At 38.7% G+C, this 27,803-nt stretch overlaps 1 protein-coding gene across 2 annotated transcripts in view; it reads right to left on the reverse strand.

Annotated features, from left to right (window-relative positions):
• LOC100616696 (zinc finger protein 420-like) overlaps positions 1-27,148 on the reverse strand; it is a 40,236-nt gene extending 13,088 nt beyond the window's left edge. Inside the window, exons 1-3 of one of the 2 annotated variants that reach the window (XM_007492630.3) lie at positions 26,888-27,148; positions 25,736-25,858; positions 20,941-21,067 (exon numbers count right to left, since the gene is read on the reverse strand). In XM_007492630.3, the coding sequence (XP_007492692.1) occupies positions 20,941-21,067; positions 25,736-25,858; positions 26,888-27,085 (448 nt within the window). In that variant the 5' untranslated portion in view covers positions 27,086-27,148. Of the gene's footprint in view, positions 1-20,333; positions 20,365-20,940; positions 21,070-25,735; positions 25,859-26,887 lie in introns of those variants that run through there. The other variant, XM_056825798.1, reaches the window with a different exon arrangement.
• Between the last annotated feature and the right edge of the window lie 655 nt (positions 27,149-27,803).

Genomic DNA, 27,803 nt, shown 5'->3' on the forward strand with positions numbered 1-27,803 from the left:
TATTTCAGGTACTTCTCTTAGAGGAAACAGGCCTCTAGTTGAATTTTGTACCTGTGGGTCAGTTTGACAAGGACAGGTTTCTCTAGGAGGACAAGATCTCCCTTGCATTGGAATTTGGTTTTCTGTAGGAGAAGGAACATGAGAAACTGGGATTGCAGGGGAAGGGTTTTGGGGATTAAATTCAGACAAGATTTGCACTACACGAGAGAAGCAGTCTGTTAACTGGGCTATAGGGAAGGTGTTTTCCGTCTCTATTTCAGGGAAGGAAATTTCCTCATTCAAAGGTTCAGAAACAGGTCTGTTTCTGGTAGAGTGGGTGTTTGCCCATTGATCCTGTAAGAAACATTTTAGATCTTCTAATTGGGCTTGCATTTTATCCTCAATTTTTTCTATTTTATCCTCAATATTTTCTATTTTATCTTCAATATTTTTTATTTTAGCATCTCTAAATATAGTATTGAGGAGTACAAAAATGACAGTTATTAATATAAAAATTTGGAGGTATCCTGCATTCCTCAATGCCCCTAATTCTTCAGCTGCCATATAATTGTCAAAGAATGTAGTACTCATTTTTATATGTATATTTTGTAATTTCACAAAACATGTGGGGAGCAGGGCAAAGCAACAAATTTTCCACAGCGTTTTTTTTCTAATCCAGGAAGTTGTTCCTTAAGGGAAAGGATATTTAGAAACAGCTCTTCCAGCCAGGACTTTAGAGTCCTGTTGCTGAGATTTAAAACAGCTGTTTTCTGTCTATCAGAGTCACACAGCTGGGAAGTATCCGAGGTCCGATTTGAACCTAGGACCTTCTGTCTCTAGGCCTGGCTCTCAATCCGCTGAGCTACCCAATTGTCCCTTAAGATTAAAGGGAAGAAAAAGAAAAACTGCTGATTCCAATTTAACTTAAGGAGAAAAGAGAAGAGAGAAAAAGGTTTTTATACTCACGTGTTCTAGCAGCTGTGTCTTTAAGCCAAGTTTTTTGTTAAAAAAAAAAGGGACTAAGTGGTGAGACAGTATAGTAAAAAGGCAAGGAATTTCAGAAGTTTATTGAGAGGATTCTTTAGACTCCCGTGTGGTCAGCCACAATGTAACAAGGAAATCACTTTAAAAGACTGATATATATTAATTTAAGGTCGCCAAGGAATTCAGCTATGTAATTCCTAAATGAAAACTCAAGTCAGCCGTCAGCCTTTTATAGAGTTTAATTACAAACAGGAGGAAGAAAGGAATTAGAGAGAGAGAGAGAAAGAGAGAGAGAGAGAGAAAAAGGGGAGAGAAGGGAATAGGGCTTAAATACCCCCTCTGTTTAGGCTGGGCCAAAAGGCCCAAGCCCTTAGATAGCTGGGCAAAGAAAGGAGATCAGTCCCTATTACTCACGTGACCAAAATGGAGAAACAGTCTCAGAGGCCCCCACCTTCAGCTTCCTTCAGAGCAAGCTTCTCAGAGCACCTCTCCAACCACTCAGCCAAACTCTCCAACCACCTCCAGTCCTCAGACCCCTCTCTCTTTAAGGAAACCATCCAAGTTGCCTCCCCTCAGTTCTCACATCTACCAATCACTGTCCATCATTTTCCCTGTGCCAATGGTGGCTCTAGCTTAACCCAGGACCGCCCAGAGGTCTCTGGCTTTGCACATGTCTGTTGGAGGTCATATTCTCAAATAATTAAATTTTGATCTATACTGCAGCCCTTCCTAAATCCTGTTAGGACTGAGTGGGGTGGAAATTGTATTTTCCAAGACCTGATTCTGTCATTCCAAGTATCTCTATTGTATCAATTCTAAAATCAATCATGACTCAAAGAAATTCCTGTTCTATGCTTAAGCATAGGTCAAAGCCCTTTCCATTGTTCAGCAAAAGGTTTCTGTCCTAAAGTAATCTTAAGAAGGGAGGAGGAGGAACCTCCCATGCCAATGGGGTTCACATTCCAAAAGAGTTCCCATTCTCAATAGGAAATTTTTCAAGTATGAAATTTCCCAATGGTGAAATTTCCAACATTTATAAGTCTAAGAAATTTTAAGGTTTACATAGAGGACACGCAAAGAAGTCGCAAAGCCTGGAACACGATATTCAAAAAAGCAAGAGAACTGGGTCTTCAACCAAGAATCAGCTATCCATCAAAACTGGCTATATACTTCCAGGGGAAAGTATGGGCATTCAAGAAAATAGATGATTTCCTAATATTTCTAAAGAAAAGACCGGAACTCAGTGGACAGTTTGACATCCAAACACAAAGAGCAAGAGAAACATGAAAAGGGAAATATGAAAAAAAGTGAAAAGGAGAAAAATGTTATCTTTTTCTTTCATACAAACTCTCTTCTATAAGGACTACATTTATATCAAATTATATATATATGAATATGTGAGCAAAATGTAATGTGTAACTCAAAAATTGTATGCATCATTAGAGTAGTTAGAAGAATCAAGCATAGGGAAAGATTGGGGCATCAAAATGATATGGAGAACGGGGGGGGGAGAAAGAACAAAGGAGGGGGGAATCTTTGATGGTACTAAGACATACTTCAAGAAATAGAAAAAAACGAAATAGAATAAGCTTTCGCACACAAAGATACCCATGGGAAGGGAAGGGGAAGAACTCTCCTATAAGGAGAGGAAGAGTGCGAATTGGTATTACTTAAACCTTACTCTCACGGAAATCAACTCTGAGAGGAAAGAACATCTAGATCCATTGGGATCTTGAATTCTATCTTATCCAACAGGGTAAGAGTGAAGGGGAAATTAAGGAGGAAGAGGGAGTATAAAAAGGGAGGGAAGGAGAGGGGGAAGGGGAAGGGAACAAAGAGGGGCTAGAAAGGGAAGAATATCAAGGGAGGAGACTAGGGGGACTGATCTAAAGTAAATCACTAGTTTAAAAGGTTATAGATAAAGAAGAAAGGTCAGAATTAGGGGAGGATATCAAAATCCATGGGAATCCACAAGTGACAATCCTTACTTTGAATGTGAATGGGATGAACTCACCCATAAAACATAGATGAATAGCAGAATGGATTAGAATCCAAAACCCTACCATATGTTGTCTTCAGAAAACACACATGAGGCGGGTTAATACTCACAAGGTCAGAATTAAAGGATGGAGTAAGACTTATTGGGTCTCAACTGACAGAAAGAAGGCAGGAGTTGCAATCATGATATCTGACGAAGCCAAAGCAAAAATAGACCTGATTAAAAGGGATAGAGAAGGTAAATATATTCTGTTAAAAGGGAGTATAGACAATGAGGAAATATCACTAATCAACATGTATGCATCAAATGGTATAGCACCCAAATTTCTAATGGAGAAACTAGGAGAATTGAAGGAGGAAATAGTAAAACCATATTAGTGGGAGACCTCAACCAACCACTATCAAATTTAGATAAATCAAATAAAAAAAAAGAAAGAGATAAAAAATGTAAATGAAATCTTAGAAAAATTAGAATTAATAGACATATGGAGAAAAATAAATAGGGACAAAAAGGAATACACCATCTTCTCAGCACCACATGGCACATTGACAAAGATTGATCATAAACTAGGTCACAGAAATATGGCATACAAATGGAGAAAAGCATAAATAATAAATGCAACCAATTCAGATCATAAGGCAATAAAAATAATGATCAGTAAGGGTACATGGAGAGCCAAATCTAAAATTAGTTGGAAATTAAATACTATGATACTCCAAAACCAGTTAGTTAGAGAACAAATCATAGAAACAATTAATAATTTCATTGAGGAAAATGACAATGGTGAGATATCCTTTCAAACATTATGGGATGCAGCCAAATCAGTACTCAGAGGAAAATTCATATCCCTGAGTGCATATATTAACAAATTAGGGAGGGTAGAGATCAATGAATTGGAAATGCAAATAAAAAAACTTGAAAGCGAACAAATTAAAGATCCTAAAAATTAAGGGAGAAATTAATAAAATCGAAAGTGATAGAACTATTGAACTAATAAATAAACTAGAAGCTGGTACTTTGAGAAAACAAACAAAATAGAGAAATTACTGGTGAATCTAATGAAAAAGGGTAAAGAAGAAAAGCAAATTAACAGCATCAAAGATGAAAAGGGGGCCCTCACCTCCAATGAAGAGGAAATTAAGGCAATCATTAAAAAGGAAATTAAGGCAATCATTAAAAACTACTTTGCCCAATTATATGGCAATAAATATACCAATCTAGGCGATATGGATGAATATTTACAAATATATAAATTGCCTAGACTAATAGAAGAAGAAATAAAATTCTTAAATAATCCCATATCAAAAAAAGAAATCCAACAGGCCGTCAAAGACTCCCTATGAAAAAATCCCCACAGCCTGATGGATTCACAAGTGAATTCTATCAAACATTCAAAGAACACCTAATCCTAATACTATACAAACTATTTGACATAATAAGCAAAGAGGGAGTGCTACCAAACTCCTTTTGTGACACTAACATGGTACTGATTCCAAACCTAGGCAGGTCAAAAACGGAGAAAGAAAACTATAGACCAATCTCCCTAATGAATATGGATGGAAAAATCTTGAATAGGATACTAGCAAACAGACTCCAGCAAGTGATCGGGACCATCATTCACTAGGATCAAGAAGGATTTATACCAGGGATGCAGGGCTGGTTCAATACTGGGAAAACCATCCAAATAATGGAATATATCAACAAGCAAACCAACAAAAATCACATGATTATCTCAATAGATGCAGAAAATCTTTGATAAAATACAACACGCATTCCTATTAAAACCACTAGAAAGCATAGGAATACAAGGGTTGTTCCTAAAAATAATAAAGAGTATATATCTAAAACCATCAGCAAACATCATCTGTCTGCAATGGGGATAAATGAGATGCATTCCCAATAAGATCAGGAGTGAAACAAGGATGCCCACTGTAAACCTTAAAATTTCTTAGACTTATGAATGTTGGAAATTTCACCATTGGGAAATTTCATACTTGAAAAAATTTCCTACTAATAGTAAGATCTCTATTGGAATATGAAACTCCTTGGCATGGGAGGATCCTTCTCCTCCCTACTTAAGACTACTTTAGGACAGAAACCTTTTGCTAAACAATGGAGAGGGTTTTGACCTATGCTTAAGCATAGAACAGGAAGTTCTTTGAGTCATGATTGATTTTAGAATTGATACAATAGAGATACCTGGAATGACAGAACCAGGTCTTGGAAACTACAATCTCCACCCTACTCAGAGTAACAGGATTTAGGAAGGGCTGCAGCAAAGATCAAGATTTAATTATTTGAGAATATGACTTTCAACAGACATGTGCAAAGGGGACAGACCTCTGGGTGGTCCTGGGTTAAGCTAGAGCCACCACTGGAACAGGGGAGACATCGACAGTGATTGGTAGATGTGAGAACTGAGGGGAGGGAACTTAGATTGTTTGCTTAAAGATAGCAGGGTCTGAGGACGAAGGAGAGTTTTTGCTCTGAAGGAGGTCTGAGAGGAGAGAGATCCTGGAGGGAGAGCTCCTGGAGAGGTCTTGAAAGAGGCAGTGGAAGGAGAACTCAGGAGGAGTCAGGAGGAGAATTCTCTGGAAACATTTTTTGAAAGGAGGCTCTCTTGAAGGTGGAGCCTGAGGTTGGCATGAGAAGGCCTTACCTAGAGAGATCTTGGGTGAGTGATAAAACCAACTGACTGATTTATCTCTTAGGACTGAGGTCTAGGCCTTATTGGCTTGAGGCCCTTCATTCTTATTCCTTTCTTACTTTCTCGCTTTTTCTATTGATTAATCAGTGTATTACAAATTAAATTTCTCTATAAAACCCAGTTGGCTTGGGCATATTCATAAATTGGGAATATATTCCCTGGGGACCACCTTATATTTATATAAACCCAAGACATAGTAGAAAACATATTTCAGCGGTCATAATTGTTATATATATTTCCCTTGCTCCCAAACATTTTAATTATCACAGTTTATGGCTCCCACTCTCTTATCTACAACTATTTAACGCTCAAAACATTTTAAATCTAACACCATTATCACCTCTATTATTTACATTGTACTAGAAACACTAGTAGCAGCAACTAAAGAAAAAGAAATTGAAAGCATTAAAATAGACAAGGAGGAGACCAAGTTATCGCTCTTTGTGGATGATATGAAGGTCTACTTAATGAATCCTAAAGAATCAACAAAAAAGGTAGTCGAAATAATCAACAACTCGAGCAAACTTGCAGGATACAAATACCTCCTGATAAAAGGGAGTATAGACAATAAGGAAATATCACTAATCAACATGTATGCACCAAATGGTATAGCATCCAAATATTTAATAGAGAAACTAGGAGAATTGAAGGAGGAAATAGACAGTAAAACCATATTACTGGGAGACTTGAAACAACCACTATCAAATTTAGATAAATCAAACCAAAAAATAAACAAGAAAGAGGTAAAAGAGATGAATGAAATCTTAGAAAAATTAGAGTTAATAGACATACGGAGAAAAAAAAAGTAACAAAAAGGAATACACCTTTTCAGCACCACATGGCACATTCACAAAAACAGATCATACACTAGGTCACAGAAACACGGCACTCAAATGCAGAAAAGCAGAAATAATAAATGCAGCCTTTTCAGATCACAAGGCAATAAAAATATTGATCGGTAAGGGTACATGGAGAGCCAAATCAGAAATTAATTGGAAATTAAATATTATGATACTCCAAAATCGGTTAGAGAAGAAATCATAGAAACAATTAATAATTTCGTTGAGGAAAATGACAACGGCGAGACATCCTTTCAAACCTTATGGAATGCAGCCAAGGCAGTACTTAGAGGAAAATTCATATCCCTGAGTGCATATATTAACAAATTAGGGAGGACAGAGATCAAGGAATTGGAAATGCAAATCAAAAAACTTGAGAACGAACAAATTAAAAACCCCCAGAATAAAACCAAAATAGAGATCTTAAAAATTAAGGGAGAAATTAATAAAATCAAGAGTGATAGAAGTATTGCACTAATAAACAAGACTAGAAACTGGTACGGTGAAAAAACAAACAAAATAAAGTACTGGTCAATCTAATTAAAAAAAGGAAAGAAGAAAGGCAAATTAACAGCATCAAGGATGAAAAGGGGGACATCACCTCCAATGAAGAGGAAATTAAGGCAATCATTAAAAACTACTTTGCCCAACTATATGGCAATAAATATACCAACCTAGGTGATATGGATGAATATTTACAAATATATAAATTGCCTAGACTAACAGAAGAAGAAATAGATTTCTTAAATAATCCCATATCAGAAAATGAAATCCAACAGGCCATCAAATAACTTCCTAAGAAAAAATCCCCTGGGCCTGATGGATTCACCAGAGAATTCTATCAAACATTCAAAGAACACCTAACTACAATACTATACAAACTATTTGACATAATAAGCAAAGAGGGAGTTCTACCAAACTCCTTTTATGACACAAACATGGTATTATTTCCAAAGCCAGGCAGGCCAAAAACAGAGAAAGAAAATTATAGACCAATCTCCCTAATGAATATAGATGCAAAAATCTTAAACAGGATACTAGCAGAAAGACTCCAGCAAGTGATCAGAAGGGTCATCCAACATGATCAAGTAGGATTTATACCAGGGATGCAGGGCTGGTTCAATATTAGGAAAACTATCCACATAATTGACCACATCAACAAGCAAACCAACAAGAACCACATGATTATCTCAATAGATGCAGAAAAAGTCTTTGATAAAATACAACACCCATTCCTACTAAAAACACTAGAAAGCATAGGAATAGAAGGGTCATTCCTAAAAATAATAAACAGTATATATCTAAAACCATCAACTAATATCATCTGCAATGGGGATAAACTAAATCCATTCCCATTAAGATCAGGAGTGAAACAAGGATGCCCATTATCACCTCTACTATTTAACATTGTATTAGAAACACTAGCAGTAGCAATTAGAGAAGAAAAAGAAATTGAAGGCATTAAAATAGGCAAGGAGGAGACCAAATTATCGCTCTTTACAGATGACATGATGGTCTACTTAAAGAATCCTAGAGATGCAACCAAAAAGCTAATCGAAATAATCAACAACTTTAGCAAAGTTGCGGGATCCAAAATAAACCCACATAAGTCATCAGCATTTCTATATAATTCCAACACAGCTCAGTAGCAAGAACTAGAAAGAGAAATCCCATTCAAAATTACCTTAGACAAAATGAAATACTTAGGAATCTATCTCCCGAGACAAACACAGGAACTATATGAACACAACTACAAAACACTTTCCACACAACTAAAACTAGACTTGAACAATTGGAAGAACATTAACTGCTAATGGGTAGGACGAGTCAATATAATAAAAATGACCATCCTACCCAAACTCATCTATTTAGTGCCATACCCATGGAACTTCCAAAAAATTTTTTTACTGATTTAGAAAAAACCATAACAAAGTTCATTTGGAAGAACAAAAGATCAAGGATATCCAGGGAAATAATGAAAAAAAAAATACAAAGGAAAGGGGCCTTGCAGTCCCAGATCTCAGACTGCATTATAAAGCAGCGGTCACCAAAACAATCTGGTACTGGCTAAGAGACAGAAAGGAGGATCAGTGGAATGGACTGGGGGCAAGCAACCTCAGCAAGACAGTATATGACAAACCCAAAGATCCCAGCTTTTGGGACAAAAATCCACTATTTCATAAAAACTGCTGGGAAAATTGGAGGATAGTGTGGGAAAGATTAGGCTTAGATCAACACCTCACACCCTACACCAAGATAAACTCAGAATGGGTGAATGACTTGAATATAAAGAAGGAAACTAAAAGAAAATTAGGTGAACATAGAATAGTATACATGTCAGACCTTTGGGAAGGGAAAGCTTTTAAAACAAAGCAAGATTTAGAAAGAATCACAAAATGTAAAATAAATAATTTAGACATCAAATTAAAAAGTTTCTGTACAAACAAAACCAATGTAAACTAGAATCAGAAGGGAAGCAACAAATTGAGAAAAAATCTACATAAAAACCTCTGACAAAGGTTTAATTACTCAAATTTACAAATAACTAGATCTATTGTACAAAATATCAAGCCATTCTCCAATTGATAAATGGACAAGGGACATGAACAGGCAGGTCTCAGCCAAAGAAATCAAAACTATTAATAAGTACATGAAAAAGTGCTCTACATCTCTTATAATCAGAGAGATGCAAATCAAAACAACTCTGAGGTATCACCTCACACCTAGCAGATTGGCTAACATGACAGCTATGGAAAGTAATGAATGCTGGAGGGGATGTGGCAAAGTGAGGACACTCATTCATTGCTGGTGGAGTTGTGACTCATTCATTGCTGGTGGAGTTGTGAATTTATCCAACCATTCTGGAGGGCAATTTGAAACTATGCTCAAAGGGTGATAAAAGAATGTCTGCCCTTTGATCCAGCTATAGCACTGCTGGGTTTGTACCCCAAAGAGATAATAAGGAAAAAGACTTGTACAAAAATATTCATAGCTGCACTCTTTGTGGTAGCCAAAAATTGGAAAATGAGGGGATGCCCTTCAATTGGGGAATGGCTGAACAAATTGTAGTATATGTTGATGATGGAATACTATTGTGCTAAAAGGAATAATAGAGGGATTCCATGGAGACTGGAACAACCTCCAGGAAGTGATGCAGAGCGAAAGGAGCAGAACCAGGAAAACATTGTACAGAGAGACTGATACACTGTGGTACAATCAAACGTAATGGACTTCTCCATTAGTGTCAATGCAATGTCCCTGAACAATCTGCAAGGATCTCAAAAATACTATCCACAAGCAGAGGATAAACTGTGGGAGTAAAAACACCGATGAAAAGCAACTGCTTGACTACAGGAGTTGAGGGGATATGACTGAGGAGAGACTCTAAATGAACACTTTAATGCAAATACCAACAACAGGGAAATGGGTTTGAGTCAAGAACACAAGTGATAACCAGTGGAATCGTGCGTCGGCTATGGGAGAGGGAAAGGGGGGGGGGGTGGGGGAGGCGGGGAGGAAAAGAAAATAATCTTTGTTTCCAGTGAATAATGTTTGGAAATGACCAAATAATGTTTAAAATAAAATTTAAAAGAGAGAGAGTATGGATAGCCCCTGGTATAACTACTATAGCCTCTAAAGTGTGTTCAGCCTGCTCTACGTGTCAAGCATATAACCAACACGCATTTCGTTGAAAAGCCTTTGGTGGATGTCCTCTGGCTTACACACCTTTTGAACATCTACAGATAGATTTCATAACATTGACAAAGGCTAGACGTTGTAAATTTTGTCTAGTCATTGTAGACCAACTGACCAGATGTCCAGAAGCATTTTCTGCAACCTGAGCCACAGCAGATTTTGTTGCCAAGATACTTTTAAAGGAAATTATTCCTCACTTTAGACTGCCAGCACATATTGATTCAGATAGAGGAAGTCATTTTACTGATTCCGTCCTAAATCAGATATATTCTTGCTTGGGAATAACTCCAAAATTCCATGTTCCATATCATCCCCAGAGCTCCGGCCAAGTTGAAAGGATGAACAAAGAACTTAAAACTATAATTGGAAAACTATGCACTGAGACACATTTAAAATGGCCTGAAAGTCTCCCTCTTGCCCTATTTTATCTAAGAAGCAGGCCTAGAGACTTACACATCTCAGCATTTGAGATGCTTTTTGGACATCCGCCTATACAGGCTAAACCTTTTCCCCCTGCATATACCTCACTATTAGGGGGAGATACTACTATTGCTTCCTATATACAGGAATTACAGCATAAACTACGTGAACTTCATGAATCAGGAGCTGCAGTACAAGCCAGACCACTAATTTTCTCTTCATGACCTGAACCCAGGAGCTAAAGTGTATATTAAGAATTTCAAGCGTACTGGAGCAACTCAGCCTTTGTGGGAAGGACCATTCCAAATATTGTTAACGACTTACCAACACCTATAAAGATTAGAGAAAAGGACTCTTGGATTCATTGCTCACATGTGAAGAAAGCATCTTCTGCTGAGACTGATTGACTGTATCCTATCACATGCATTGAAGATAATAACCCATAGACAAATGGATGCTATTTTTCAAAGACACATTGAATTACTGATTTTTTCTTTTTTTTTCATTATTGCTTTTATTTTGATTAGAATATTTGATTTTTTCTCATTTTTTGTACTAAAGGTACATACAATCAATTAATATTTTCTTTTGCAGTAATAGAAGTTTAATATATAAATTCTTGCTATTATAATATCAATGCATACCCAAAAGATTTAAACTATGGGAACCTGCCATTCATTGATAAAATATTATAGGACTGTGATTAATGTTTGTATCTGATTCCAGAAAATGGGATAAAAACAAGGAGCACAGACTTAACCTTAATAGTGCCAAAAAAGAGCACACAGGAAATACTAATGTGAGACTCAAGGTGGCGACGCTTGACATATGTTAAGTAGTAGGTCTTCCTTGTATCTACATTCTTTTATGAAGTACTCATACAAGTACAAAATTTGACTATCATATTGGCTCCCTATATCCCTGAGAATGACAAAAAGGTCAAATAAGGGAATGATGCTTTCCTATCAAAATAGAATTCTAATTGTTTTTCTTCTTATATTATGGCAGCTTCCTGTAGTCTTGGCTACCAATGGCTAAGTGAAATATTAATACATTCTGTCCTATAGACTTGTGGGATAGAAATTACTTCAAATTGGACCTATACAAGGACCTATTTTGAATTTTTTTCTTATGTTTTTTATTGTTTTTTCTCTTCGTTTGATAATTGACTCATACACCCCCATAACTTAACATTGCATTCTCAGCTGAACTGCATGTTTTTTAACACTTCAGGGGAGATTGTATTTTAATTTAAAATCCAGGAATTTTTTTTATTTTTTGTTTGAGATTGTATTTTTATAAAAATCCAAGATTTTGATTTTTGTTCTAAAAAAGATCTTCAAGGAAGAAGCTTAAAATTTCTATAATCCAAAGAATAAACTGTTGCAGAAAGGTGCAGAAACCCTACACTTCATCAAGAAGATCAAGAATGAACTTTGGATATGGTTGATTGAACTGAACTTTGATTGAAAATTTATTGTAAATGTATACATTTATGCCAAAAGGGACTGCCCCTAATTTGGCTTTCTGTCAATGCGCCTAGCAAAACATTGGTTTTGCTTTCTTTCTTTTCTATTTCCTCCCTCACTACTCTAATTTATTCTTAGAAAATTGAATATTGTATATATCTATAGTTAGAAGTGCATTTAGGATTACAAGATGATTATTTTAAATGATCAATGGGGAGACTAGTCTCCCAATGATCATCAGGGGAGATTGTGAATCTTAAAAAATTCCCAGACCCTACTTCATAAGGTTGGGTTAAGACCATTCCCCACTTTAAACAATGAAGGAACTTAGATCAGGAATGTGAGACTTCTACTTAGATCAGGAATGTGAAGACCTCTACTCTACCCCTACTTAAGCATACTTTAGGGGAAGATAAAGTTGTAAACTCTTTGCTGAACAATGAAAAGTACTTAAACCTATACTTATGATAGGGCAAAAAGTTCTTAAGCTGTGCCTATTTTTAGAACTAATACAAAAGGTTGCTAAGTACCTATAAAGGTCAGGCAACTTGTGAACTTGCAAAAGGCAAAGAGGTTTTTCAGGTGTGAATTACTCAAAAGTTTAGACTTCTTAGGTGTGAACTAGGAATGGTCTGTCCTTTGAAAAATGTCTGCTGTGATTGTTAGATGTAAGAACTTAGGGGAGGCGACATAGGAGAAAATTCCCTTTAAATAGGAGCTCAGATAGAGCTAAAGGGACATTCAGATTCAAGATTGAGCTGGTGGAGTCAAATGAGATGGAGCTGGCCTGGTGTCACTAGAATCTTTGCTTGGAAAAATCTTGTGGTGAGTGATTAAGGACTGACTGATCTTTCTCTTAGGGCTTAGGCCTGGGTTGGCCAGGGCTGCCCTGGGCCGGCCTATCCTTTTCTCATTATTCCCTTTTTTTCTCTCTTTCACTTTCTTTAATTCCTCATTTGTATGAATTAAAATCTCTATAAAACCCAGTTGACTTGGGTATATTCATAATTGGGAATATTTCCCTGGCGACCACTTATATTATTTAAAACAAGAAACTGTCTTGAAACCATATTTTCTGCAGTCACAATTTATTCATCCACTCTTTTATCTGCAAGAATTTAATGTCTTCCACTATTTTAATCACTACAGTTTATGGTAACAACTATTTTAATCATTACAATGCCTATACTACATTTATCAAGATGTAATTACTGACCTTATCTTTTAATCAGATCTATTTTTGTTTTAACTTTGTCAGAGATCATAATTGCTATTCCTCCTTTTCTTAGTTTAGTAGAAGCCAAAGAGATTCTGCTCCATCCCCTTTCCTTTACTCTCTGTATCCCTACGTGTGTATGCTGTCAATCTTAAAACTTCTCAGACTATACCTTGGAACATTATCTTAAGGTTATGGTTAAGGTTATTCCCCATTTAAACAATGGAGGTACTTGATCAGGAATGTATTGGGAACTCTAACATTACTCCACCCATACTTAGGCATACTGTAGGGGAAGATACAGTTGTAAACTCCTTATTGAATAATGAAAAAGTACTTAACCCATACTTACAGTAAGGCAAAAGCCCTTAAGCTAGGTCTATTTTTAGATCTAATACAAAAGGGTGCTAAGTACCTATAAAGGTCAAATTAATCACTAAAAGGTCAGGCAACTTGCAAGGGGAAAGCTTAATAAAGAGGTGTAAAGTACTTAGAAGACATAATCTACCCAGAGAAGGTGAGAACTAAAATCTAAGAATGGGCTGTCCTGGGAAAAGTGTCTACTGTGAGTGGTAGACATAAAAATTTAGGGGAGGTGACACAAGAGAAAATTTTCTTTAAAAGGAAGGGGTGGGAGGGCTCTGGAATTAGTTCAGCTTTGGTAGCTGGATTGGTCAGCAGTCAGAGGAGGCTGCTGGGTCTCTGAACACTAGAGTTTTGCTTGGAAAGATCTTGTGGTGAGTGATTAAAAGACTGACTTAGTTTCTCTCTTAAAGAGAAAGGCCTAGGCCCGAGCCTTTTCCTACTATTTCCTCTTACTCTGTCTCTTTCCCTTTCCTTAATTCCTTCATTTATATTAATTAAAATCTCCATAAAACCCAGCTGACTTGGGTATTTCATAGTTGGAAATTTTTCACATGGAAGACTACATATTTTTTATATAAAATCAAGACGCTAAAAATTATCTTTACAGTTTGGGCAGTTCAGTCTTGAAAACCATATTTCCATGGTCACAATGCCAAATGTGTTTCTTGTAAACAACATATCCTAGGATTGATGTTTTTAATCCACTCTTCTACCTGCTTCCATTTTATGAATGAGATGATCCCATTTACAATCACAATTATGATTACCATTTCTGTGTTCCCCTTCATCTTGTTTTCCTCTTTTAACCCTGCACTTTCTCCTCTGACTCTGTCTCTTCACATTATTTCTCTTTTAATCACATCCCCCATTTCTGCTCCCTTATGTTACTCTCCTTCCCAACACCAACCTTCTTAGTCTCCTTTATTTCTATTTTTTGTTTTGGTCTGCTCTTTACCATAGGAATGTTGCAATATCCTTTATTTCATTAAATAACCAATCTACCCCTGAAAGAATATAGTCAATCTAAATGTCTGGTTTGTGCTTGTAAAGTCAGTTTTTTTGCCTTTCAAAATATCATATTCTAAGCATTCTGACCCGTTAATGAAGAAACTGCAAAATCTTGCGTAATCCTCATTGGAACTCCATGATGTCTGAATCATTTCTTACTGATTGGTTGAGTGTAATGATTTCTTCTTGGCCTGGGAGTTCTTCAATTGGGCCATGATATTCCTCGGAGATGTCATTTGCGGATTTATTATAGGTGATCTGGGGATTTTTTCAATTTCTATTTTTCCCTGATTTGAAAATATAAAAAGTTTCCTTGGATAATTTCATGGAATATGATCTCTAAAAAAATTTTTTATCATGACTTTTAGGTACCCCAATACTTCTTCAATTTTCTTTCCTGGATCTATTTCCCATGTCAGTTGTTGTTTTTTTTTTAGTGAGAATATTTCATATTTTCTTCTATTTTTAAATTCTGTGGGTTGTTTTTTTCTACACATCTCATGAAGTCAATAGTTCCTATTTGCCTAATTCTAATTATTAAAGAACCATTTTCTTCTATAACGTTTCATTCTCTTTCTCATTTGATCAATTCTACTTTTCATGGAACTCTTTTCTACACTAGATTCCCCCCACACCCATTTCCATTTGGCCAACTCTTTTTTTTTTTTAAATTCTTTTCTCCTTTGGATTTTTGTGCTTCTTTTACTACTTGGCCAATTTTGCTTTTTCAGCTTTTCTTTTTACACTACATTTATTTCTTTTCCACATTTTGCTTCCACTTCTCTCATTTGATTTTTGAATTCCCCTTTGAACTCTCCCACCATCTGAGACCAATTCCCATTATTATATTGAATTTTGCATGTGGCTGCTGTTACCACTATCCGTGCCTTGATCTTCTTTTTCTCCATAAACGTTTTCTTTGGATAGATGTTCCATTTGCTGTTTACTAATTTTCCCAGACTTAAAAAAAAATACTATTAGTTCTAACTCAAAGTTGGACTCAGTTCTCAGGGAAGAGAGAGCATTCTCTTAAACTTGGGTTTTTGGATATGGCTCCCCTCAGCTATAGTTCTGGTTTCATCAAGATTCCTTTATTCCATATCCAGATGGTATCGTGGCTTGTGTGCTAGGTGCTCCCATAGCTGCTGATGGCTTGCAGGACTCAGAGCACTTGGAGCTACTTTTCACTGAGGCGAGGGGCTTCACCAAAGGCTTCGACTGGCCAAGTGACTTTGGAGGCTCACTATGACCCTGTGTGAAACCTTCAAATTTCAAGGAGGTGGGCATGAAATGTGCTAATGAAAACTTAAGAAGGGTCCCGAGATCTCAAAGATGGCCTGTGCTCGGGTATAAGACCCATCAGTATTTAGGGGGTAGACTGTCTGCATTCCCCTGTGGGCAAGTTTATTTCCAGTTCCCCTTTATTCCCAGAAACGGACCCTTTCTGTCTAATTTTTAAGTTGTATTCCTCTGTAGGCTCACCTTACTCTGACACTTGTTTGTTCCGTGATTCTGGAAATCTATTATTATTTTTTTCCTTTTAAACATTATTTTATTTGGTCATTTTCAAACATTATTCATTAGAAACAAAGATCATTTTCTTTTCCTCTCCCCCCCTCCCCGTCCCACCACCCCTCCCATAGCTGAAGCGCTATTCCACTGGGTATCACGTGTCCTTGATTCGAACCCATTTCCATGTTGTTGGTATTTGCATTTGGGTGTTCATTTAGAGTCTCTTCTCAATCATATCCCCTCAACCCCTGTAGTCAAGCACTTGCTTTTCCTCGGTGCTTTTACTCCTGCAGTTTGTCCTCTGCTTGTGGATAGTAGTTTTTCTCCTAGACCCCTACAGATTGTTCAGGGACATTGCATTGACAGTAATGAAGAAGTCTATTACGTTCAATTGTACCAAGTGTATCAGTCTCTCTGTACAATGTTTTCCTGGTTCTGCTCTTTTCGCTCTGCATCACTTCCTGGAGGTTGTTTCAGCCTCCATGGAATTCCTTCACTTTATTATACCTTTTAGCACAATAGTATTCCATCACCAACATATACCACAATTTGTTCAGCCATTCCCCAATTGAAGGGCATCCCCTCATTTTCCAATTTTTGGCCACCACAAAGAGCGCAGGTGTGAATATTTTTGTACATGTCTTGTTCCTTATTATCTCTTTGGGGTATAAACCCAGCAGTGCTATAGCTGGATCAAAGGGCAGACATTCTTTTATCACCCTTTATCACCACCTATTGCCCTCCAGAATGGTTGGATTAAATCTTTGTCAGAAGTTTTTGTTATGAAGATTATTTCCCAATTTGTTTCCCTTCTAATTTTGGTTACATTGGTTTTGTTTGTACAAAACCTTTTTAATTTGATGTAGTCAAAATTATTTATTTTACATTTTGTGACTCTTTCTAAGTCTTGCTTGGTTTTAAAATCTTTCCCTTCACAAAGGTCTGACATGTATACTATTCAGTGTTCGCCTAATTTACTTATAGGTTCCTTCTTTGTGTTCAAGTCATTCACCCATTCTGAATTTATCTTGATGTAGGGTTGGAGGTGTTGATCCAAACCTAATCTCTCCCACACTGTCTTCCAGTTTTCCCAGCAATTTTTATCAAATAATGGGTTTTTCTCCCAAAAGCTGGGGTCTTTGGGTTTGTCATAGACTGTCTTGCTGAGGTCACTTAACTCAAGTCTATTGCACTGATACCCCTTTCTCTCTCTTAGCCAGTATCAAATTGTTTTGATGACCACTGCTTTATAGTATAATTTGAGATCTGGGACTGCAAGTCCTCCTTCCTTTGCATTTTCTTTCATGATTTCCCTGGATATCCTTGATCTTTTGTTCTTCCAAATGAGCTTAGTTATGGTTTTTTCTAAGTCAGTAAAGAAGTTTTTTGGTAGTTCAATGGGTATGGTACTAAATAAGAAAATTAATTTGGGTAGGATTGTCATTTTTATTATGTTAGCTCGTCCCACCCATGAGCAATCAATTTTTTCTAATTGTTTCTATCTAGTTTTAACTGCGTGGAGAGTGTTTTGTAGTTGTGTTCATATAGTTCCTGTGTTTGTCTTGCCAGATAGATTCCTAAGTATTTTATATTGTCTAGGGTGATTTTAAATGGTATTTCTCTTTCTAATTCTTGCTGCTGAAATGGGTTAAAGATATATAGAAATGCTGATGACTTATGTGGGTTTATTTTGTATCCTGCAACTTTGCTAAAGTTGTTGATTATTTCAAGTAACTTTTTGGTTGTTTCTCTAGGATTCTTTAAGTAAATCATCATATCATCCGCAAAGAGTGATAGCTTTGTCTCCTCATTGACATTTTTGATACCTTCAATTACTTTTCCTTCTCTAATTGCTACTGCTATTGTTTCTAGTAGAATGTTAAACAATAGAGGTGATAATGGGCATCCTTGTTTTACTCCTGATCTTATTAGGAAGGTTTCTAGTTTATCCCCATTGCAGATGATGTTTGCTGATGGTTTCAGATATATACTGTTTATTATTTTTAGGAAAGGCCCTTCTATTCCTATACTTTCTAGTGTTTTTTAGTAGGAATGAGTGCTCTATTTTATCAAAGGCTTTTTCTGCATCTATTAAGATAATCATGTTATTTTTGTCAATTTGCTTGTTAATATGGTCAATTATGTAGGTGGTTTTCCCAATATTGAACCATCCTTGCATTCCTGGTATGAATCCTGCCTGGTCATAGTGGATAACCCTTGTGATGACTGGCTGGAGTCTTTTTGCTGGTATCCTATTTAAGATTTTTTGCATCTATATTCATTAGGGAGATTGGTCTATACTTTCCTTTCTCTGTTTTTGACCTGCCTGCTTTTGGATCAGTACCATGTTTGTGTCATAAAATGAATATGGTAGAACTCCTTCTTGGCTTATTCTGTCAAATAGTTTAATATTGGGATTAGTTGTTCTTTGAATGTTTGATAGAATTCATTTGTGAATCCATCTGGACCTGGGGATTTTTTCTTAGGGAGTTCTTTGATAGCTTATTCAATTTATTTTTCTGATATGGGGTTGTTTAGGTCATTTATTTATTCCTCTTTTAGTCTAGGCAATTTATATTTTTGTAAGTATTCATCCATATCACCTAGATTGCCATATTTGTTGCCATATAATTGGGCATAGTCGTTTTTAATGATTGCCTTAATTTCCTCTTCATTAGAGGCAAGGTCTCCTTTTTCATATTGGATATTGTCGATTTGGTTTTTTTCTTTCCCATTTTTTAATTAGACTGACTAGTAGTACTTTGTCCATTTCATTTGTTTTTTCAAACTACCAGCTTCTAGTCTTAGTTATTAAATCAATAGTTCTTCGACTTTCAATTTTATTAATTTCTCCTTTGAGTTTTAGGATCTCTAATTTAGTCTTCATCTGAGGATTTTTAATTTGTTCACTTTCTAATTTTTTAATTTGCATGCCCAATTCATTGACCTCTGCCCTTCTTAATTTGTTAATATATGAACTCAAGGATATAAATTTCCCCCTGAGTACTGCTTTGGCTGCATCCCATAGGTTTTGAAAGGATGTCTCATCATTGTCATTTACTTCAATGAAGTTATTGTTTCTACGATTTGTTCTTTAACTAACTGGTTTTGGAGCATCATATTGTTTAATTTCCAATTAACTTTTGATTTACCTCTCCATGTTCCCTTACTAATTATTATTTTCATTGCATTGTGATCTGAGAAAGCTACACTTATTATTTCTGCTCTTTTGCACTTATTTGCAATGTTTTTATGCCCAAATACATGGTCAATTTTTGTGCATGTACCATGTGCTGCTGAAAAGAAGGTATATTCCTTTTTGTCCCTATTTATTTCTCTACACATGTACACTAACTCTAATTTTTCTAAGATTTCAATCACTTCTCTTACCTCTTTCTTATTTATTTTTTGGTTTGATTTATCTAGTTTGGATAGAGGAAGGTTCAGGTCTCCCACTAGTATAGTTTTTCTATCTATTTCATCCTTGAGCTCCCCTAGTTACTCCTTTAGAAATTTGGATGCTATGCCATTTGGTGCATACATGCTGAGTACAGATATTTCCTCACTGTCTATACTGCCTTTTATCAGGATGTAATTACCTTCCCTATCTCAAATTAACTAGATTTATTTTTACTTTGGCTTTATCAGATATCATGATTGCAACTCCTGCCTTCTTTTTATCAGTTGATGCCCAATAGATTTGATTCCACCCCCTTACTTTCACCCTATGCATATCTACCTTCCTCATGTGTGTTTCTTGTAGACAGCATATGTTAGGGTTTTGGATTCTAATCCACTGCTATTCGCTTGCGTTTTATGGGTGAGTTCATTCCATTCACATTCAGAGTTATGATTACTAGCTGTATTACTCAGCATTTTGATTTCGACTCCTGTTCCTGCCTTTTCTTCTTTCACTATTTCCTTCTACACCAATGTTTGTTTTTAATCAGTTCCCCTAGCTCCCACCCACCCTTATTTTACTTCCCTTTATACCCTCCCTTCTTATTCCCCCCCTTATTTTCCCTGTAGTCTTTCAAAAATTAACCCCCGTCCCCCTCCCTCCCTTGTACTCCTTCCCTCCCCACCAGTCCATTTGTTACCTTTCTACTCCCCTATAGGGCACAAATTCATACTCTACCCCAATGGATTGGATTGTTCTTCCCTCGATTCTGGAAATATAGAAGCACTGTTTTCAGGTTTGTTTGGGATTCACAAGGTGGTTCCAACCTTTACTTCTGCTATGCCACCCTTGTGGTTCTTTCTGCCTTCACCATTAACACCTTTTAACAAGACATCCTTTCTAAAGACCAGACCATTCCCAAAGCGATGGGGCTGCCATGGCATCTAAAGTATCCCCATTGATGGTCAACTGGAAGGAAGAATAGTCCTAGGTAGTAAAAAGAGGACTTCCACACAAAATTCAGGGCTAATTAGAGGCTGGACTACATAACTTTTGAAATTAGCTTCAGGAATGTAAATCTATAAAACTGTTTTAAGCTTTCACCTGAAGCTACATAAAACAGAAGAGAGATGATTTCAGGAACAAGAAAGGAAAATACCAGCTTCTGATCACAGAATTCAAAGACTTTTTGTATGAAATGCGGTCAGGAGGAGAACACTATGTAGAGATCAGCACTTTTACTTTACTATCCCCCGACAAAGACTTAAAATTATGCACTTTTGACCTAAAATAAAGACATTCCCTTCATGGCAGATTCAGAGTTAACAGAGGAAATGGTCCTTACCCACAAAGAGCAGATTTTGCACATTCTCCAGCATGACCTCAAGAAACAGCTCTTTCTCAGCATGGTCCAAGAGGCACCACTCCTCCTGGGTGATGTCCACAGTCACATCTTTGAATGTTATTGACCCCTAAACCAGCAAAAGTCACAAGATTTAAAGATGAATCTTCAGAATTCATCCAGTTCTGTCAGCAACAAACTGGAGAAAACTAAAGCCCACAAGGAATTTATCCCAAACTCCTAATCCTGATGTCTCACAGCCCACACTGGAGATCAGTGATTCAGGGACCAGTGGAATATTGAGAAAGGCATTTTGGTTCTGAGGTCAGAATTATGTTGGAAGAGTAAAAGACTGTAGAAATGTCTTCCTTAGTCTGAAATGTTTTCCCCTATGGAATCTGAGTGATGGTATGTTTTCTCTGAAAGAGGTATGAGGTTCTGTGAAGAAGAGAAGTAATCTGAATTTCCTCCTTATCATAAGTGACAATTCATCTGGTGAGAACATTTTTTTAAAGTTTGTGAGAAGGTAGCAAGTACTACATATTCTGTGGGGAAATATTACCAATGATTAGTAAAGAGAAAAAAAAAGAAAATGGAATTCTCTATCTAATTCCCGAAAAGGCTGAAACACTTTTATCTAGATGAAAGCATAAAGAGGAGTCCAGAGATTTATATGGGATCAGATTCTGATTCTAAGTAAGTAAAGAAGAGCAATCTAATGTTGTATTAAGACTTGGCAAAACATTGGGTATGATGTGTCTTTGACAAAACATCCTGTCTTTATTGAATGATGAATGTCACTGACTGGAATATATTCAATAATTTTATGTTTAGTTACACATAAAGAAGAGTGTAATGCGGAAAGGAGGGGGTGTTCATCTTTTAAAAATATAACATCTGATTAACAGGTTGGGAATGGAGCTCCTTCACGAGAAAAGAAATTGACAGCTTAATGACTGGAATTCTCAAGAGGCAGAATATTTTCATTTTAAATTAACTTTTAATTGACTAGTCATTTAATGTGGTCAGTTGACGCTTTCCACAATATAAAAAAAAAAAGATAGTTCTCCTCTCTAGCACTGGTATCTTATCTTCATCTCGATCTTTCTACATCTCTTCTCCTTATCTCTCTCACTCTCTCACTTTATGCATTAATCTCCGAGGTGACCTACCCACTCAGTCCCTACCCTGGACATCCTCTGAAATCTCAGATTCATATATAACCACTGAGGAGGAGGACTTAAGAGATTTCAACTCCTTCCTCATTACTTCATCACAAGAGAAGCAGGTCCTTGTCCATACAAGAAAGCTGTCCGTCCAAGCTTACCCCCAGTCTTCTGGCTGGCCTAGCACACCCTCAAAATGGGTCAAAAGTTCACCACGTCTTGCCAGGACTAACTTAATCCATTTATTTTAACAAAAGAAGGGAAACTAACCCCTAGTTTCATAGCCTCAGGAGAAGGGGACAGCAAGCCTGGAGTTTTTACCTTGGTCAGGCTAAAGGGAAATTTATTCCACAAAAATATCACAATTGAACTTTAATTTTCAAAAAGCTTATTACAGAAAACAAAACTTCTAAGCCTAGACCTATAACTATGGAAACCTGAGGAAAATAGGTCAAGAGAAGAAGAGGCAGACTGAAGAATAACTGACAAGCCAGTGGCCAGACCTAACAATAACAGGCTACTTGGCAGGACTCTTTTACTTTTCCATATTGCTCCATAGAAAACCCAGGCTACACCTGGTATTGGATGCTCTTCCATTTCACCCCTTTCTCACACATTCCCTACTTTGCAGCCTGAAATAACCCTGGGACACACAGGGGAAGAACAGTTTGAGGAAAAGATCAGTTTCCAAGCATGGGAGGACACCAATTCCCCAGACCTTCAATACACTCTAGAAACCGGAAAACCTTACAGGAGCCATTCCGATGTGCTCTTCATGCATGCAAGGGCTATTCCACTTCCCTGCAATGGCTTTTTCCAACCCTATGGCTACACTATGTAGACACCTTCAAGTCTTGAGAGGAATGGGTCTGAGCTGAAATTCTTTGGGCCAGAACCAGCATTTCCTCTCACACGATAAAACTAGCTCTACCACAACAGTGGCAGGGGCAGAGAGCAGCACTGGAGGTTGGTCTGGGAGGGAGAATTGCTCCTGACCTATGTGAAGGGCATTCAAAGAGTTCAGACAGGAAAGATGAGGCCAAGGGAAAGGGAAACCATCACCACTAGCAGGGGCAGCAAAATATTCTCATCTAGACATACCTAAAACCAGAAGGCAGAAAGGTATCAGCCCCAAAGGAAAGCAGAGAAATCTAGACTCAAAGGGAAGAATGCAGAGACCTCAGTTTCAAAGAGAGCAGACAGCTGCTTATTTTGAACTAATCTACCCTGGGTGGGTCCTAGTAGTCCCCACTGTCCCACCTGTCCTGCCTTTGTATTCCCAAGATCACTGCTGTCCTCCAATGGCATCCAAGGCTAGGACTTCAGGACCCTGCCTGCCTCTCCACCCCAACCTCTGCCCGCTCTTATCTGGAATGCAACAGCAGAATGAAGGCTCTTCCCTAGACTCCTCCCAGGCATCTGTACAACCCCAGGGTTTGATTATGCCTCCTGGAAAGCCACCTACAACACTGGTCACCTTGGAAGCTCCCCCTTTCCCTTCCTTCCCTCTCCCCTTATTCCCTTCAATACTCTTAAATATCCAGCGACACTGGACTCTTTCTTGTTCCTCACAGGAAACTTTCATTCCTGGAATCACTGAACCTGGGGATGGAGAAATCTATTCCCTAGTAGGTGTTGCTATTTATATTTGTATCTATGAGGTTAGAAGCCTAATTGCATCTCTTAGTCCTCTAATAAATGAAATTATTCATCATTATTGTGGTTGCCATTGAAAAAATCAACTCTCAAGTCAGGAGTCTATCAGTACCTCTCAACAACATACTGTTAATTTTTTAAAATGGAGATATAGGGGAAAAAAGAAATGTAAGAAGGGGACAGAAAATCTCCCTATCTAGGAAACACCCTAAGCCGATTTTGGAAGCCCAGCCAAGTCACAAAAGCCCTTGGGGGTTGGGGGAGGAGAGTGCACTCTGCCCCACACCTTTTATCCTCCATGCCTTTACCTCCCACAACATTCACATTCTCAAAAACAGGGTGGGGGGCTTGGACAAACTTAGGGAGTGGTTTCTATCAACACACTCCTAAAAGAATTGAAATGAATATTGAGAAAGCAACAGGTTACATAATCCTGTTAGGTTCAAGGTTCTAATGCAGGGGTCCCCAAACTTTCTACATAGGGGGCCAGTTCACTGTCTCTCACACAGTTGGAGGGCCAGATTATTAAAAAAACTATGAACGAATCCCTATGAACACTGCACATATCTTAAAGTAAAAATAAAAAAAGGGGGGGGGGGACACATACAGTATTTAAAATAAAGAACAAGTAAATTTCAATCAACAAAATGACCAGTATTTCAACGGGAACTATAGGCCTGCTTTTGGCTAAGGAGATGGTCAATGTCTGGTTCCATATTTGTCGCTGCTGGCCTTAACAAGTGATGCAAGTGTGCATGAGTTAGTCTAGATCTGGTTATAGATTTAGGATGTTTCATTCTGGAAAAAGTCTGTTCACAGACACAAATGCTGCCAAAGATGGTGCCATTTTGAGTGCATGGCTCCTGAGATGAGGATATATCTCAGTGGGGAGAGATGCATAGGAATCAGGCAAGCTGCTTGACTTGAATGCATCTTTCAGAGAGTCACAATTCTGCAGTTCAGCCAGTTCTATTTGGTAAATTGTATCCACATTTTCAATATAAATAGAAAATGGGTTATGGAAAAGCTGTATGTCCTGCTCATGGAGATGAAGCTATTTAAAGCTGAATTGGAACTCCTTTTGCAACTTTTCCATTGAATCCACACATGTTTCTTTTGGGAATGCAATCAAGGGATTTTATGCTAACAGATTTTGAGTTAAGAGGAGATGGCAGAAATTTTCCTCCTTAACTTATTTGATAAGGAAGCCTAATTATACTTCAAAAGCTCTCATATGTGATTGCATACCACAGATGAGCTTCCCTTTTCCTTGAAGTTGCACATTGAAACTGTTGAGTAGCTGTTACATGTCAGGAAGGTGAGGTGCCATTTCCATTCTGCATCATTGAACTCTGGTACTTCTTTGTTCTTTGAAAGCATAAAAGCTGTAATCTGTGGAAGTTTGGGGACCCCTTATATTATAATCTAATCAGACAAGGAAAGACCTCAACTTTCTGAATGTTAAATGCACTCTAAGTTCCTGGTAGTTTAATAATATTTGAAAAGCAAATGGCCCTCACCCATAATTCCCATCTTTTTCTTCTACTAAAAACATAGCTTTTCCTGTCTTTGCCCTCATCTGATCTCACCTCAAACTTCTTCCAAAGCCTCTTTGGCAGGGCAGACTGGCCTGTACAAACTTCAGAACCTGGAGGTCAGGAGCACAGACTGTCCTTGGGCCCTCCCTGGAATGGGGGGACACAGGGACATTCCCCTCTGATGTCCCACTACAGAGTGGATGAAGAAATGACTACACTTGGGTCTGTCTGTCTGGAACCTGGTCTGGCACACAAAGCAGGGGCTACAGAGGCCCTGGAAAACCCCAGAACACAGTTGGAGATTTTGGGTGACCTTTGAGGTCACACTGACAGCAAGCAGTGATGGCACCACTGGAAGCTTGGGAAAGACAGAGGTCTAAGTTCTCCTGGATTCCACCTTGGAGGAGCTCAGTCAGGATAGGGAGAGACTGTACTCACCTGGGAAGTGGGCCTCTGGGTGCTGGGGGCCATTCCCTCTGACTTTAGACTTTCTGCTTGGGTCAGACTGTGATCCTGCAGGGGGTGGGAGTCCCAAGGGGGGGAGACTTCTTCCTTGTGCACCTGTGGGGAATTACGGGGGAGGGCTCAGAGGGGCTCTCAGGGCCCTTCCCCTGGCCTCAGAGGAGACTCTCCCCACAGGAGGGGACAGGGAGCCTCAGGCTGAGAAAGGACCTTGGCCTGAACTAGACGAAGATTCCCCAGCTTCTCTGGTGCTATCTACGGCTTCATTCCATTCCGAAGCTGCATTGGGTACATTGGGTGGATTGGGGGAGACTCCTAGGAGAGCTTACTGGGAAAGGGGGAGGGGGCAGGAGATGCTGGACAGAGAGATGGGCAGCAGGTCCAGGTTGGGGAAAACGTGTTGGCATTTGTTCTGTGCCAGAGATCAGAGCTCCTTCCATGGCCTCTGGGCACGGGCACCCCCCAGTCCAACCAGGCTCATGTTGGCTGCTTCTCCCTGTGCAAATACAAATCTGCTGCAGCTGAACTACTTTTACCCAGCATCCTTTGGAGTGATGTCCTCATTTTGCACAGGGAGGGGAGCTTGGAAGGTCAATGAGGCTGAGCCCCACACTGCACAGCTCTGAGGGAGCTTGGGGGTTTTCAGCAGAGCTCCCTGGTGTGGGTGTCGCTGGCTCTGCTCACTTGGCCGAATTAACCCTTTTCTTCCTCACTTTATTGTGATTAAATCCTACGTGATACATACTTGGAGTATTTCTTCCCCTTTAATCTCACATCCCCTTGGCAGGTTCAGACCTGAAGGTCCCCCGTGGGGAAAAGGCCCGAAACAGCCTCGCCCCCAGCCTGTGACTGCACCCCTCCCCCAGCCGCCCCCTGACTCCGGGGCCGGGGAGGGAGTAGGGGGTGGGGGCGCAATGTTCTCCTCCGGGGGAGGGCAAAGCCCCGCCGAGGCTCCTGGACCGGACAGAGCCGCCCCCGCCCCACACGGGCACTTCCTTTCGGATAGTCCTTTGAAACGGTGGATAGACACAGACGCAGACGCGGACCTCCCCTTCCCCCCGCCACACCGCCCCGGCCCATCCTCCCTTGTTGCACGGGAGAAGCCTCCCAGCCATCCCAGACTATTACCACGTTCTGGTCCACTCGGATCTTCCCGCTCCCCAGGAGCCACAGACAAGGAGGTCTACTCTGCCAGAAGACGGAGATCCAGCTGCTGGGCCGTGCACTGCCTCCCTCCACCTCTCTTCTAAAGGAGGAAACAACAAAGAACCACTCGAGTGAGCATTTGCAGAAAATAAGAACTGCGTTCATTAAGGTTCCCAGCATGTCCTGGGAGCGCACTGTGGGGAGGCGCCAACACTTAGGTCAAGTCAGTTCCCGGCATTCTGGGAAATGGAGTTTTCCTCAATGGTGGGGGGGGGCCAGACTTATAGGAAGTCATTACACAGGCATTCTGGGAAATGGAGTCTTCCACAAGGGGAGGGCCAAGACTTGCAGGAAGTCATTCCACTCGCATTCTGGGAAATGGAGTCCTTCCTGCGCCTTCTAGGTTTGGAGCCCTCGTGGGGGAGGGTCCTTACACGAATTGTTCCCTAGCCTGGTAGCTGCAGCCTTCTTCCCCCTTGTAACAATTAAAATAATTGAGGTCATAAACTGTAGTGATTAAAATAGTGGAAGACTTAAATTGTGATAGATAAAAGAGTGGATGAGTAAGTTGTAACTGCAGAAAATATGTTTTCACTACAGTGTCTTGTTTTTAAATCAATATAAGGTGGTCGCCAGGGAAATATTCCCAATTATTAAATATACCCAAGTCAACTGGGTTTTATAGAGATTTTAATTAATACAAATGAGGAATTTAAGAAGAGAGAGAGAGAGAGGAAAAAAAGGAAATAATGGGAAAAGGGCTATACCAGCCTAGGAAGAGAGGGATCAGTCAGTCTTTTAATACTCACCACAAGATCTGTCCAAGCAAGGATTCAGAGGGACAGAGTCTCCTCAGAGGGAGTTCCAGCCAGAGTCAGCCTCTCTCAGATTGTCTTCA

Source organism: Monodelphis domestica, chromosome 4, assembly GCF_027887165.1.
Source record: "Monodelphis domestica isolate mMonDom1 chromosome 4, mMonDom1.pri, whole genome shotgun sequence".
NCBI lineage: Eukaryota > Metazoa > Chordata > Mammalia > Didelphimorphia > Didelphidae > Monodelphis > Monodelphis domestica.